The 14,957-nt window shown below is 36.5% G+C and overlaps 1 protein-coding gene across 4 annotated transcripts in view; it reads left to right on the top strand.

The window, feature by feature from the left end:
• Positions 1-14,548, top strand: part of Glra2 (glycine receptor alpha 2) — a 192,090-nt gene extending 177,542 nt beyond the window's left edge. For 2 of the 4 annotated variants that reach the window (XM_004874862.3, XM_004874861.4), the window contains exon 10: positions 13,015-14,548. In XM_004874862.3, the coding sequence (XP_004874919.1) occupies positions 13,015-13,293 (279 nt within the window). In that variant the 3' untranslated portion in view covers positions 13,294-14,548. The remainder of the gene's footprint in view (positions 1-13,014) is intronic. The other 2 variants (XM_013069303.3, XM_021252221.2) reach the window with 1 other exon arrangement.
• The last annotated feature ends 409 nt before the right edge of the window (positions 14,549-14,957 follow it).

Here is a 14,957-nt window from a genome sequence, read left to right as displayed (position 1 = left end):
CTCAGCTTCTGAGTGACACTGTTAAGTTTAGGTTTGTCCTAATTTTATATAAACCTAATTGCAAAAACTCACATAATAATGAATATATAAAGAAAATGTGGTATAGTTACACAATGGAACACTACTCAGCCATAAAAAGAATGAAATCATATCATTTGCAGCAATATAGATAGAGTTGGAGATCATTATGTTAAGTGAAACAGGCCAGATATAGAAAGACAAATACTACATGTTCCCATTCATTTATAGAAACCAATAAATCAACTCATAGAAATACAGAACAGAATAGTGGTCACTAGAGACAGAGAAGGGTGGAGGGGGGAGAAGGGATAGAAAGAAATTAAAGGAAGTTCTAGGGACTGGGACAGGTGCTGGGGGGAAGGATAGTCAAGGATAGCAGAAGGGTGAAATGACATGATCAATCACAATGTACACATACAAAGAAATATCACAGTGCATCTCATTAATGTGTACCACTAATATGTCAATAGTTATAATCATAATAACCACATGATAACTAGGCAAGGATATGTTTTCTTATATTATAAAAGACTTTTTTCTACCATATGTTTAAGAAGCATTTACTTTATACATATCCAACGTAGGAAGGTTTAAACAAGTGTTGTTCTAGGTATTGAGGATACCAAGATATATGAGACTGGATCTTTGTACTAAAAAGTTACATGAAAGAGGCTGATGTGTAAACAGCTGATTTTAAGAAGATGCAGTGAATTTCATTGTGGAGGCAAGTACCAGTTGCTACAGGAGCTAAGGAGAAACACATAGCCCATCCTGGGTCATCATCAGAGGCAGGAAAAGACATTCCAAATGTGATGATGGCAGAGTGCAGTGTCAAAAGACATGAAGGAGCTCACTATGGGAAAAGAAGTTAGGGCTGTTCTATGCAAAGGGAAGCAGTTTAACAAAGCCAAAGGTCATGAAACCCCATGAGACAAGTAGATATAACACACAGTATGGGGTCCTTGAATATCATATAAAGGAGCCTGGGAATAGTCATTAAGGAGATTGGAAACTGTTGAAAAGTATTAAACCTAGGAATGGAAGCAGGGGGCTAATGACATCAACTCTACTACAGAAGAATATAGGAATGGCTTCATAATTTGTGGGGCCCAGTGCAATATGAAAATGTAAGGCCCTGTTCAAAACTTATTATGAATTTCAAGATGGCTATAGCAAAGCATTAAATGAAGCAGAGGACCTTTCTCAGCCTTGGGCCCTGTGTAACTATGTAATATGCAAGCCCATGAATGTGACCTATAACTAGTATGAGGGTAGGGGAAGAAGAGGACATTAAAGCTCTTTTTTGCATGCTGTCTATCCCCTGGTCGGAAAGAAACATCTTAAACATATCAACCAGGTAGATTATTCTCAAGGCGATATACTAGCCAGCATTATAGTCTCAACATCTGAAAACGGCTAAAAATGTTCAATCTCTTCATTTAAAGATGAGGAAACAAGAGCAAAAGAGTTGAGGCACTGTTCCAAACTCACAAATCTATGAAGTAAAAGAGATATGAATTTAATCCAAACCTCTTGGATTCTAGCCCAATGTTTTCCTCTTCACCTATGTGATATCCAGAAGGTTGAATCTAGAAAGGGATGGGATGGAATCTCTTTAGGGGGAAGATTGATCCAGTGGATGCAAAAAGATTGAACTGGTAAAGAGAAAGTTAGCAGCAGGGAGACCTTCCCTTCCCCCAGGAAGTACTACTTTGCTGACACTTTAGAATTAGGAGGATTATCCCACACACAATTATTGAATAATATTAGGGTCCAGGCAATATACTAGGGACTAGGACTTCAGTGCATCCCAGGAGCTCACCCTTTGTGTAATGAAGACAATAGTGGAAATCAGCTATCAAAATCCAGAGTTCTGGATCACTTTGTCTGTAATGTGGATGAGAAGCAAACTTTTAAAATAACAATAATAAATGAAAAATTATAAACAAATAGTAAACCCAATACGTACCTACAGTCTTTTTGCAGATTAGGGGTATGATGGATGATTTGTACATTGCCTTGTATATCTCATCAGTATTACCATTGGCGCCCTCACCAACTATGGAGACCTCAAGGTCATCTAAACCTCAATAAAATTTTGTACATATATCAAGAATATCATACGACTACTTAGTTCTCTATGCCCCTTTAAAACAGTAAGATGACAAACATTTAAGAATGGATCTTATTCATCATTGTACTTACAGCCATGTCTAATGCCTGCCTTATAATAGGAGTTTCTTCAGTATTACTTATGAGGATAGATAAGTGCAGTAGGTTAGCAAAAGGATTTGGTGTGACTGGGGAGCACCAGTCCTCCGCAGTTCAAGTTGAGGACCTGGGTGCCGAGAAACATTCAGTGGATCAAGGAGAAGGCAGGTCAGTCACATACAAGAGATATTATTTCCCCATTTCATTCTCCTTTTGTCCTTCTGGCAATTTCTTCACTGAATGAAGTAAGCAAATGGCAGATATCAAGTTTTCTACCTGCAATTAATTCATTTTTAATTAATTTTTTTTTTTGGTACTGAGGATCGAACTCAGGTACTTGTGCCTGCGGGGCAGGCAGCGAAACCACTGAGCTAAATCCCCGGCCCTCAAATTTTTTATTAGTCCATGTGTGCAGTACATAACGTTCACACCCCTTGTGTGGAGTTGATACGTGTACATAACACATCTTGATTCCTTTTTTCATCCCTTTTCTGACCCCTCCCTCTCCCTCCCTCCCTTGACCCCCTTTCCTTTTGAGAAAGATCTATCTCCTTACGTCCTACCATCTAACTTTTATTTTCCTCTTTATTTATAATTTGGGTTTCTCATATAAGAGAAAACACGCTGTTTAAGTTTGTTTGCCTGACTTATTTCATTTAACATTATTATCTCAAAGAGGTGTTTTCACACAAAGTTTTACTCATCACTGATAATTTCACATTGAAATAACTAAACTATCTAATAAGGCACAGAGTCTCACTTCTTGTTCATATTCTTTCACAATCTTTACCTATCAGCCTGCTGTAATAGTTACACACACACACACACACACACACACACACACACATGATTATTTTGTACTGGAGTTGTATAGTTATAAGCATATTTGACTTTATGGGATACTGATGTCATAGAAGAGGTTGAATATAAATCACTTTAGATGGACCAAATCAGAAATTAATTGAATTTGGATTTACTAACTACTGGAAGATCCTTCCATAAGATGAAATATTGGAATATCTCGCCGCCTGCTTCACAAGTGCAAGGTCCCAAGTTCAATCCCCAGTACAAAAAAAAAGAGAATAATCCATCATGCAATCAATATGGATTTATCAAAAGTTTGTTGAGCATGTATTAGATACTCAGTTTTTAATCCAATATCAAACCGATCACCCACTAATTTATCTTTTGTATCACTCAGATATTTATCTTGAAAGAAAGCATAATTGTGATTGGTTTTATGACAGAGAAGAGAGTAGCTGATGAATAAATGATTCTCTGAGAATGTCATCAGGTATGCTGACATTAGTCTCCTGCTGCTGAATCATTACTGAGGTGAAGTCAAGATATTTGTTTTTCAAACAGGCGTTACATCTCCTGTCAGCATCGCATTACAGTGCTGCTAATTCTTTGGTGATATGATTCTTACAGGACAGTAGATATTGGAGCCTTATGCAGTGATGCTGTACTGCAGATGGTTAAGAGAAGATACAAGCAGCTTATTTCAGAAAGGACCACTGGCCAGATTACTTTGCATAGCCTACAGAGAAGTTTTCATCAACAGTATATTTAGACTGGCATTTTTACTTCTACTTTTAAATCTGAAAAGCCAGCTTTCAATCAAGAATATGCTCAATCCTATATATTTGTAGTGTTTCTTACCTTGCTTTCTGCCAGGAATTCTAGGTTTGGATATCAAACCATTGAAAGTGTAAAATTTGGCACAGTGATAGTTTAAACAGGCTGTTGCACTTTTGTATAATAAATTATTTCTACCTTAATGGAACAAAAGAACCAACATTTTATTATGCTCAGGAATTTGGAAAGAGCAAAATGTGAATGACTAGTTTCTGCTATATGATGCTTGAGATCTCAGCTAGGAAGACACACAGGTTGATGGTTACTTGACAGTTGAGAGTTAGTCATCCGTAAACTTGTTCACACACATGTCTGGCGCATGGATTGGGAGAACTCTAAGACCAGGACTGTTAATTAGAGTGTATACATGTGATCTTTCCACGTGGCTTGGCTTCTTCCTGCTTGACAGCCTCATGGTGGTGGGATCTTTTATATGGTAGTTCAGGACTCCAAGTACAAGTGCACAAGTGCACCAGTGAAGAGGACTGGAAGTGCATCACTTCTTTTTTTTTTTTTTTTTTGGTACCAGGGATCGAACTCGGGTTCTTGTGCTTGCAAGGCAAGCAGCAGAACCACTGAGCTAAATCCCTGGCCCTATGCATCATTTTTTATGAGTTAGCATTAGAAGCGATATAGTTTCATTCCACAGCATTCACAATTCTGCCTAGATTCAAAGTGAAGAAACATAGGCCCCTCCACTCTCAGTAGGAGGAGCTTCAAAGTCACAGTGAAAAAAAAAACATAGATGGAACATATGGTAGAAGCCATCCTTGACAAATACATCTTACCACAGTCCACCCACTTTTCACAATACATTTGCCTCCTGCATGCAAAACATACTCACTTTCATTTTCAAGACCTCTAATGTTAAATGCACACCTATAAGAATAGTAAACTAGAAATATAGGCTTTTTGCTATTCTTGTCATATTCTTTTCTGGTTACGAAGACATAATTAATGATCTTTAAAAGGCTTCCATGGGTGAGACTGATTACAGGCATTGAACTAAAATGTAGCTCAAAATCCAGGATCTCATCATCTAAGGTCAAATGCATTGCCTTAAGTTAAGTACTTTGGATACAGTTCAATATAAAACCCTGGGAACTAAAGAGACAAGGTATCTTCCCCACTTATCCAACATAATATATGGAGATGTACATAGATAGGATAACTGCTATAGAATCTCCCATTCAAAGATAGGAGAAACAAGAGACCCATAGCAATTACTGGTTAACAGAAATTCTAAAATCTGGAAAGGTCATGTTGACAGGTCCCTGATTGGGGATACATATTTTGGAATTGTCTTCTCTGAGTTTTGGCTCTGGTTTCTTGGCTTTTATTCTGCCATTTGAGTCATCTTCCTTTCTCCACAAGAAGTGGCCTTTCTTTGCAATTAAGTAAACTTTTTAGTCTATTTCCTGATCATAAGAGATCAGGGGGTTCTGAAGACTTCTTTTCATTTTATATTGTCTTTGACACTTTGAATCCAAGCAGATACAATTCCCTTAAAAACTGCTGGACACAAGCCCACTCAGACTCAAGAGGAGTGGAGAGAGACCCTATGTCTCAGCAGTAACAGTGTCAATCATATATTGTAGAAAAACACATGGGATGGAAGACTGTTGTAGTCATTTTTGGCAAACACAATGTGACTTCCACATGAGCATACGGAAGAGAAAAAAGTGTGGATTGCTTCTCTTCTCTTTTTTTTTGACAATGCTCTTACTAACTTTTCTCCTTGCTGAGACAAAATATTGAACACTCAAAGTTAAAGGAGGAAAGTTTTATTTCAACTCACAACTGGTAGAGGTTTCAGTCCATAGTCAGCTGGCTCCAAGGCAAGGTGGCATGGCAGAGGGGCACCACAGAGGAGAAATAGTCCATGGCCAGCTGGCAGGAGACAGTAAAGTGGCAAGCAGAAGTAACAGCAACAGCAGGCAGAAATAGCCACCTTCTTTTCTGTCCTTTTATATTCCATCCAGGCTGTAAGATTATTGGATTGATGCCACCTATACTTAGGGTTGGGCACCTTTAATCCCAGCATCACACCCTCATCCATATTCACACACCCTAATCTGGCAGGAAACTCCCCACCTATGACCACATGAGGCTTTGGTAGAACATCTACATACAAGCCACAACAATGATACACCACTTGCCATCCACATGACCCTTCTGAGAAGGCCCTCTGGGATAAGTGTATGGGGTCCCACCTGAAGACCCAAACCACAGCTATTCTATAAAACTTGCTTTAGATTACTGAGTTGAATATCAGCCGATCATCAACATCAGAACAAAGGAATTCACAATTGTTTGCAAATATTTCCATATCTGAGAAGAACTCAAGGAGCACTCAAAATTACAATTTTAGATGACTTGGTTAATAGTTGATTTTTGCATAAGTTACCTTCTGTGTTTTTTGTGTGTATCTTGTAAACAGTTTTGGGTGGAAAAGATGGCCAATAATGGGTTAATGTATATCCAAGTCTATGCCTCCAGGTGAGATTTTTCATCTGAGTTTCAGACTACATACACAGTTACATACCCCAAGTTTCCATTTGAATGTCTCAAAGGGGCACCTCATACACATTATCTTTCCACAATCTAATATGATCTTCTTTTAGTCTCTTTTTTCTTTTTGAATGGCGTCATCATCCAGCTAGTGGTTTAAACTGGAGATAACTTTGACAAATTGGAACCCAGTTTTAAAATGTGCATGTGGACATATGTATATGTGTTTGGCTGTATATGTAATATAATTTATTTGCTCATTACCATTTTCCTCACTAAAATATAAGTATCAAAAAAGTAAAGATTTTTGTCTTGTTGCTCACTGCTGGATCTCTACCACATACCTACCACATAATACTGAGAGGTGCTCAATGAATATTTACTTAAAATATGAGTTAAAAATTGGCAGGTGCTCAAGAAATGAATCCCAAAAGTTTCTTCTTGAAAAATCGATGATAACAACGTCTTCCATTGAAAAAGAGATGATCTGTTGATATGATTTTCTTGTGGAAAAACTGCTTTTCATAATCTGCCCAAAATGACACTTTGACATTTTAATTCATTTTACCACATGCTATTAAGCAATGGAATATATTTGCTCTTCTTTATTACAACTTTGTTCTGCAAAGCTCATTAAATCTCCTCATAAATAATCTTGAGAGGAAGTCATTAAGGACTTGATAGGGGTAAAATTACACATGGATCAAAGACTTCTAGTGTTTTTGGAATCAGACAATTTGAGAATCAGATAGACCTGGATTTGAATCTCAGATTCAACATTTACTGTATTAGCAATATAACTTTGCAAAATCATGTAACATCTCGCGGTCTGTTTCCCTAGGAAACTTGACTTGCCAAGTTGGTTTGGTAATAGAGTTGAGTGTGGTTTTAAGTGCATGGCACATAGTCATAATCAATAAATGATAGCAATTTATTATTCATATCTTCTCACAAGGCCCTATGATAAGGAGGAAAAATTTAAGACCCCAAGAACTGAGGAGTCTTTCCCAAGACCAACCCTGTTCCCCACATGCAGGTCATAAAAGCAGCCAGGTTTACAATTAAGCATCATTCAGCCATCACTCACCTGGGGGAGGTTTTCATTGAAATTTCACTGTGGTTGGACAAACACTGTTTCCTAAGGAAGGCTGGAGACTCCATTATGTTCCGGCATTGATTGAAGCTCACTGTGAATTTCAGTTTCAATTCAGCAATTTCCTTCCAATAAAAGGGAGATTAAGTCCAATCAAAGAATCTGGGTGACAGATACAATCAAAAGAAATCCTTCTACCCCAGTTTTTAGGAATCTTTTATTTCCTCCTCTCTAGGGCATAAAAGAAAAATCAGGGATATGAGTTCCACTAAAATATTGCATTTTATAAGTACCATGTTCTCTCATTATATTGAAATCATTTTCTTATAACAAACAATTCACTAAAATGCAATTTTAGTGATTTTAAGTCCAATTTCACAGCTAGACAAAAGTTATTCCTAACACAAGAGTGGCTACATTTTATACGTAAAACTGATGCAAAAAATTTAAAATAGATAATAAATCTCAAATGAATTGCAAAGTGCCACAGAATACAGAAATTGGCATTGCTGAAACTAGTGAGATGATTCATTTTCTACTGAATTCAATCATTGAATAATGAAATAGGGTCAGTTAGAAGTGTATACTGCTCAGTTATGAGTTTGGTGAATCAGCAGCAATAATAAACTAATTGGATTCCTATCTAATTAGAAAAATGGAGAATATATGCCTAAAATTCTTTCCTTACTGGCAGAGTCTGACTTTTCCTGTGAATATGCTCAACTAAGTTGTGCCTTCAGATTGCTCTTTTATTTTAGCTTCAGTTTTCCCATGACTCAAGCTCATCTCCATTTTGCCCTCATATGGGAATCTTACCATACTAATATAACATTTTATTCTTAACCTGCTAGAAAGGCAACTAGCCATTCAATATAACATAACGTTTTCATATTTGTTGCAGTTATGTTTTTTGAATCAAAACTACACCTGTTAATGTGAATAATTTAAACTTCTATATTTAAAAGGCATTGACTGAGTCATGATGGTAAATAATAAGACCCTTAAACGAGCATTCTTATATCCTACATATTAAAAAATTAAATGGATAATTCCTACCTACAACAGATTTACTTTTGTAGTGGAGAATTTTAAATAATTGATTTAATTAACTGTAACTATGCTTAGAAGCATAATTTGAAATACTGTTGAATGAATAAGTATATTCCAGTATTGAGGAAGCCCTCTTAAAATTATATTATTCATTATTAAGCAAATATTTATTAAATATACACAGTTTACATGACAGTGTACATATAGCATCCTTCTACTTAGCTCTGGTAGTTTAACTGAATGAGTTAATCTCTTCAGCTGTCCAATCACAGTACATAGGAAAAGGCTATAGAAATTAAATGAACGAGTCAGTCTAGAAAGAAACGTGAATGTGTATACTTATGTTTTCTTTTGTTTCATGTGCTAAAAACAGGTTACTAGCTAACTACCTTTTTTATTCCCTTAGATGCTCAGTTTAAAAAATTATCTCATTGAAGCAATGAACTATATACTTAGTCATGAGTTTCTAAATGTTTTTAGAAGTGAACAGCAATTTGCAAGATTCTACAACAAGGAAAGAAAAATACACAATAAATTTAGACAGTAAGGGCAACATACTTTGAGGGGCTGTTTCCATTTAAAAAGTAATTTTAAACTTAATAATATAGAATAGGTTTTCATTTTAGAGGTGGACATTAGAACTCATCAAGGCCACTAGTTTCCAACTTTTTACATCAGAGGCACTAGATTTTTAAAAATACAGATCTTAAATTCTCATCTCTGATTCTGATTCAGTTGATCTGAAAGGGGCTGGGAGAAAGGATCAACATACATATATTTTTTTAAATGTCTCCAGCAACCAAAGCTGAAATCCACAGCTCTAGGACACCCTTGACATTTTTGGTATGAAGTCCCTGAAAGTAGTTTCCCTAAGGTCAATAGAGCTTATCAGCCAGTCTAGATCTGTCTTTACTAAACAAACTGACACCATTTCTACTTCACTTACACACTGGTTGGGACCTAATTACCAATTTATAGTAGTTAGAAAGTTCAAGGCTGTCTATAACCCAAGTGAAAGCAAGTGCCTTTCTCCTTAAAACCAGTGTGCTTCCTTTCTTGCTAATTACTAAATAGGTATTTAAATGGTTATGATAATACTGTAATGATTAATATACCCATTAATTGCAGAGTTTTAAAAACTTCCCTTATTTGAAACTTTTGTGTCCATAAAATACATCATTTACATTTTAAGGAAAAGAAAAGAGATTTAATATTTGAATCTGAGTCCAATTTAAGCCTTCATAATTGAGTTTACATAGCTGCATGGATGGAAATACCCAAATGCCAGACTGAATACTCTTTGTCAGCTTCTTGATATAATTTTAGCCTTTATTAGCTTCTTCTACTGAATTCTGATAATTCCATGCAGGTAGAGAGCTGGTTCAACTTCATCAACTATCTCCTAGAATCTGGCACAATGTTTGTCCTAGAGTCAACACTCAACAATGAAATGCTGAAGGAAAAATCCTTTATTACATTTAATTAAGAAATGAGAACGTGCCTTGAACCAACTTGTGTAGGACAATGCCACATAAATGAAAGTACTGCAGACGTAGCTTTATAGGGTAGTAGTTTCACAGTTATTTTTTACAAGAGCTTTGGCCTGAATTTTGTGATTATAAATGAGTTGATTAAAGGTTATAATTAATGTCTTTTATTGGTTACACTAGATGCACTCATTAATAAGAATTACTAATATATCAAGTAAATGAGCCTTCTGTTTTTTAGCCTGATTTTCCTAGAGACCAGATCTACATGGCAAAGACTGACACAGAGTGTTTAGCAATTATTCACAGCTGTTATCCCACCAGCTCAAATTCCAAGTCACTGCCAAGTTGCAATTCAACATTCAGCCACGTTTAGGGCTGGCCTCACCAGAAATACTGTACCACAGTGACAGTGTTGATTAACCAAGGGCCCCAAGGACCCTGTTGAACTTTCTTCATCACTTTCAGGCTTCATGTACTTCGCACAGAAGGAAGTGGCACCTGGGTACTAATCTAGCTAAATGAATCACAAGGAAGCCAATCTGTTCTCCTCTTGGGTTATGCAGTCACCCATCTGAGCACATATACTATAATCAAACCATTCTGAAATCCTTGCACTTCTCTTTAAGCCATATGCTCTCTCACTCCCAAGTTTATACCCAATGAAGTTTAATCAACTGGTCTCTTCTCACCTTCCTTACCTATCCTAGGATATTCTGTTGAGCTTACAAAACTCATTTCAATACATAAGGTACAGTTCGTCCTTTCCACACCTTTTGGGTTACAGCTAAACTCTGATTCATATTATGATAAAAGTTCTCCATTTGGTATGGCTTTTGTATATGGCTGAAGGCACTACCAACATGCACTTAACATTGAGGAAATACAATTCATATAAAGTTTCTTGTATTTTGGGAAACATAACTGTCACCATGTAGCCCAAGTTCTTGCGTCAATGATAATGGAAATTAAAGCCAAGGCAACAGCATGGATTTATAGACAAAAGCTTTAATTGGAAAGTAAGATAAAAATGCTAAAAGACTGGCTTGAGGAGCTGAAGAGGGCATGGTCCTGACAAAGAAAACCAAACTGGCCCGTTAACAAAAGAAAGGGGATCAGTTTTATAGGATGCTGTGTTGGGCTAGGGTCTAGTTCATCATTATCTCAGTTCTGGTTTTACAGCTCTGGATAAATTCTTAGGGCTTGAGGGGCGATTCAGTACCCAGAAATGATCATTCCTATTTAGGGGAAGGAGGTTAGTCTCAGTCTTGTGGAGGCATTACTAGAATCCAAAGTGACCATAGGTTTAATGCAATGACTGGAGACTTTTAGGTACCTATTCCAGGGGGTCTGGAGCAAAATTTCATAAACTCTGGTAGCTGAATATCCTTGAAAATCTCTTATCTTGATGTCCTTAGTCTCATAGGAAGTGAGACAGGTTAGATAAATTTAGGACTAATAAACCTTGTAACAATTTTTAAACAGACACTCCTTTAGTGATTAACAAGCCTATATGCAGAGCTGAGCAAGGGTCTGACCCAAAGTTTTAAGGTAATAAGAGAGATAGATACAAAATAAAGACAGAGATGTCAAGTTTTATTCAGTTTTTACTTACCGTGCATCTGTAGATCGAAGTGGAGTTATTTGTTTGTTTGTTTTGTTTAGCAAAAGCAGCTTTAAGTCTCTGCCTCAGAGGGAAAACAAATCATGCTTTTAATGAGTAACAGATTAAGGGCCCATGAGCCTGTTTCTCCTCTGTCTCTCTGCAATGATCCCCAGTAGTTTTACTTTCTCATCAAGTTTATTCTTGGAGATACTATGGCAAAGGCATCCTGGTTGGTTATTGGGGTCAATAGGATTGTCTGAAAGAGTGATGGGGTAGGGAAGAGTACATACCATACTTTCAGTGGGTAAACAGGTCCTGAGTTGGGGCTCAGCAGTGCACCTGCCCTTTGTCCCTGAAGATCTCTAACTATCTCTTAACAATTATTATTATCTCACAAGATAAAAGAGTACTGCAGGGCTTGCATACTACTGTCAAAGGCAGTAATCTAGTTACAACTGATCCAATCAATAGCTATCTAGGGCTAAGTTAGTATTAAGCAGGGCATTGCAATCCCAGCTTTTCAACCCCCTATTTGATTCCCCCTTTTAACGCAATCATACACCCAAGTCCCATATATTTGTCTCTAAGGCTATTTGCTCTTTACACCAAGAAATAAATACAATTTTGAGTCTTTTATCTAATTAATGAAGAAATAATCAAAACAAAACATTGCTGACATCAGCTGAAGTGATATATGTTTAAATATGATAGAGATGATTCACTGGCCAAAGAATCAACATTAAAAATCAACACTGGAAAAAGTGGCCATGGTAGAAATATTAATGCCAAATAATGAATATTTAATCTCTGCTATATAACTGAAATGAACCAGAGTGCTGGAGGGGGGAAGGGGTGTATATGTGAGGTTCTCATCTTAGATCTAACATTATTAAAGCCAAAGTTAATGGAGAAAGTTGGCTGTAGATGGGCCATCATACTAAAAGTTCCTAACTCAGAGCCAGGTTCATAGGAGAGGCTCAGTAATTTTTTTTAATGAATGAAAGAATGAACAAATAAATGAATAATCCTCATTGATTTGTAGTGTAATATTGGAATTTGGACAACTAGCTGCAAAACAGTCTGTTCAAATTTATGGATTAATAAACTAGATTTTGGGGAAGTCAATACTAAAATATGGCATAGTGTTTATATTTGGTAATTAATTAAAATGACCACAAAGTCATTATTCTTACCGCTAACTTATCAGGCTGAGATGTTAATGAACTATATCTGTTCCATGAGAAACTGAGTTGAACTGGAAAAGGAACTCCCCAGTCCAAAAGTCTCCCACATTAATAGTTAACTGTGATTTATCCTTTTACTTCTGAAGAATTTTAAACATCTTCTATTGAACTTGATTGACAAGTAATTTGTGCTTCCTATGTCTGTTTTCCCAGGAAGAAGATGTGACTCGTGAAAGTCGTTTTAATTTTAGTGGTTATGGGATGGGTCACTGCGTCCAAGTGAAAGAGGGAACAGCTGTCAAGGCCACACCTGCCAACCCACCTCCACAACCCCCAAAAGATGCAGATGTCATCAAGAAGAAGTTTGTGGACCGGGCAAAAAGGATTGACACAATATCTCGCGCTGCCTTCCCATTGGCCTTCCTCATATTCAACATCTTTTACTGGATCACATACAAGATCATTCGGCATGAAGATGTCCACAAGAAATAGATGTGCCCTACGGATGCTGGGACCTTCTTGCCCAAGTGTTGTGCTTGTAAATACACAGTGAAATTGTCTTTATATCATTTTGACAGAGGAAAAGACTGAGGGAGGGGGGAGGGAGGACCATGAGGGTGGGCTTCCTGGCACCTACATGAAAAAAGTTGTGTGGGCAATGAAGAAAACTGTTTGCACAAAAGTAAGATGTTGCAGAATCACATGAGCATAATTCCCATCTATAGTCTGTAGCACTGTTCTTTAAGATGGCACATCAATCAGACATGATATGCAGGGTCAAGTTCTCAAGGGCTGATTATCTTTTGGTTTGGTTTGGTTTTGACTAATTCTGGTACTGAAAAGTAAGCTTAAAACATACACGCACACACACCCTGAAACGCTTGCCATCTGACATAGTGACTAGTCTGTAGTGAGTTGAGGACTAATCTTTCACAGGAAAATGCTGCCTCGTTTTTAAAACAAGCCTCCTAAGCTATGTTCCTTACAAAGTCTGTAATTAGTGTTTCATCCAAGGAATCCTTTTGTGAGTAGTAAAGTATTTCTAAGTATCCAGAAAACAACAAAAAACACCAATGACAAAGAACAGATTTCTACTTTACTGTCTATGTAGGTGTGCACTTTGATATTATTTTTCTTTCCTAGGTGTAATTTTGGGGTTTAAATTGTGTATTGTGTAATTATTTGATACTATCAAATAATATACCCTCGTAAAATAAATGATCATTTTATTTTAGATCCAAGTCAGTGCACTATATATATGCATATATATAGATAATTTTTTTTTGCTATGTTTATGTGTGACTTGAAGTGCCCAAGTGTGACTTAGCCATTGCAGCCACTCAGCAATCGTATTTATGGAGATGGTGTGTCCTGAATGGTGTGGTTCAGATTAGCTTGAATTTCCCATTTCTGCTCTAATTGTAGACGTAACTTCTAGTCCTAATGTTGACTGACTCATGATTTCTACTGTCAATCTAAGTGAATATCATTTTAAATATCCTTGATTAACTTAAGGAATTTTAAAATTGTACTGTGACTTTCATAACCCGTTTGGTACCAGAGCTACGTGGTTTAAATTCTGGCTACACGTTTTAAGTAGGAAAATAAAAGACGTATTTTTGCTTACTAAGATAAAATACAATCTGTAAAAATATAAGAAAAAAATCAAATTTTACATGTGCTGTAAAAGCAGTTATTTAAAAAAGCATTTGTTCAATTTCAATAAAGCTAAGTGTGCCACAAACTTCTTTAGAGTTTCCATTTTTGTACTTCAATGTAAATCTTTTAGATGACAATGATAACTTGTATTTTTGTATCTGGTATTCCTCATAAATTTCTGAGACACACCTATACAGCTTTTTTGTTATTGATGGTTATAGTAATCACATTAAGAAAGGAAAGCTATGCTATTCTCATTATAGAAATATAAAAATAGTAGCAACAGTAGACATTGTGAGCAGAATCTAGAACTGAGTGCTTTATATGAGACATGGAAAAATTCCCACAGCACCGAGAAACAGTAAAATCTTAAGGTGAAAAGAAACTTACAAGATCAACTGGTCCAGCTACCCACTGTAAATGAGTTGGCAATGGGGCTCCATGATGAAAAAAATTCTGAGATCCCCAGTGAAATAAATAGAGATAACTTATCTTAA

Source organism: Heterocephalus glaber, unplaced genomic scaffold, assembly GCF_053883595.1.
Source record: "Heterocephalus glaber isolate CG9 unplaced genomic scaffold, H.glaber_assembly_v1.0 deba00001594, whole genome shotgun sequence".
NCBI lineage: Eukaryota > Metazoa > Chordata > Mammalia > Rodentia > Bathyergidae > Heterocephalus > Heterocephalus glaber.
Note: the sequence above shows the minus strand (reverse complement) of the source record. Positions and strands in the feature narration are given on the sequence as shown.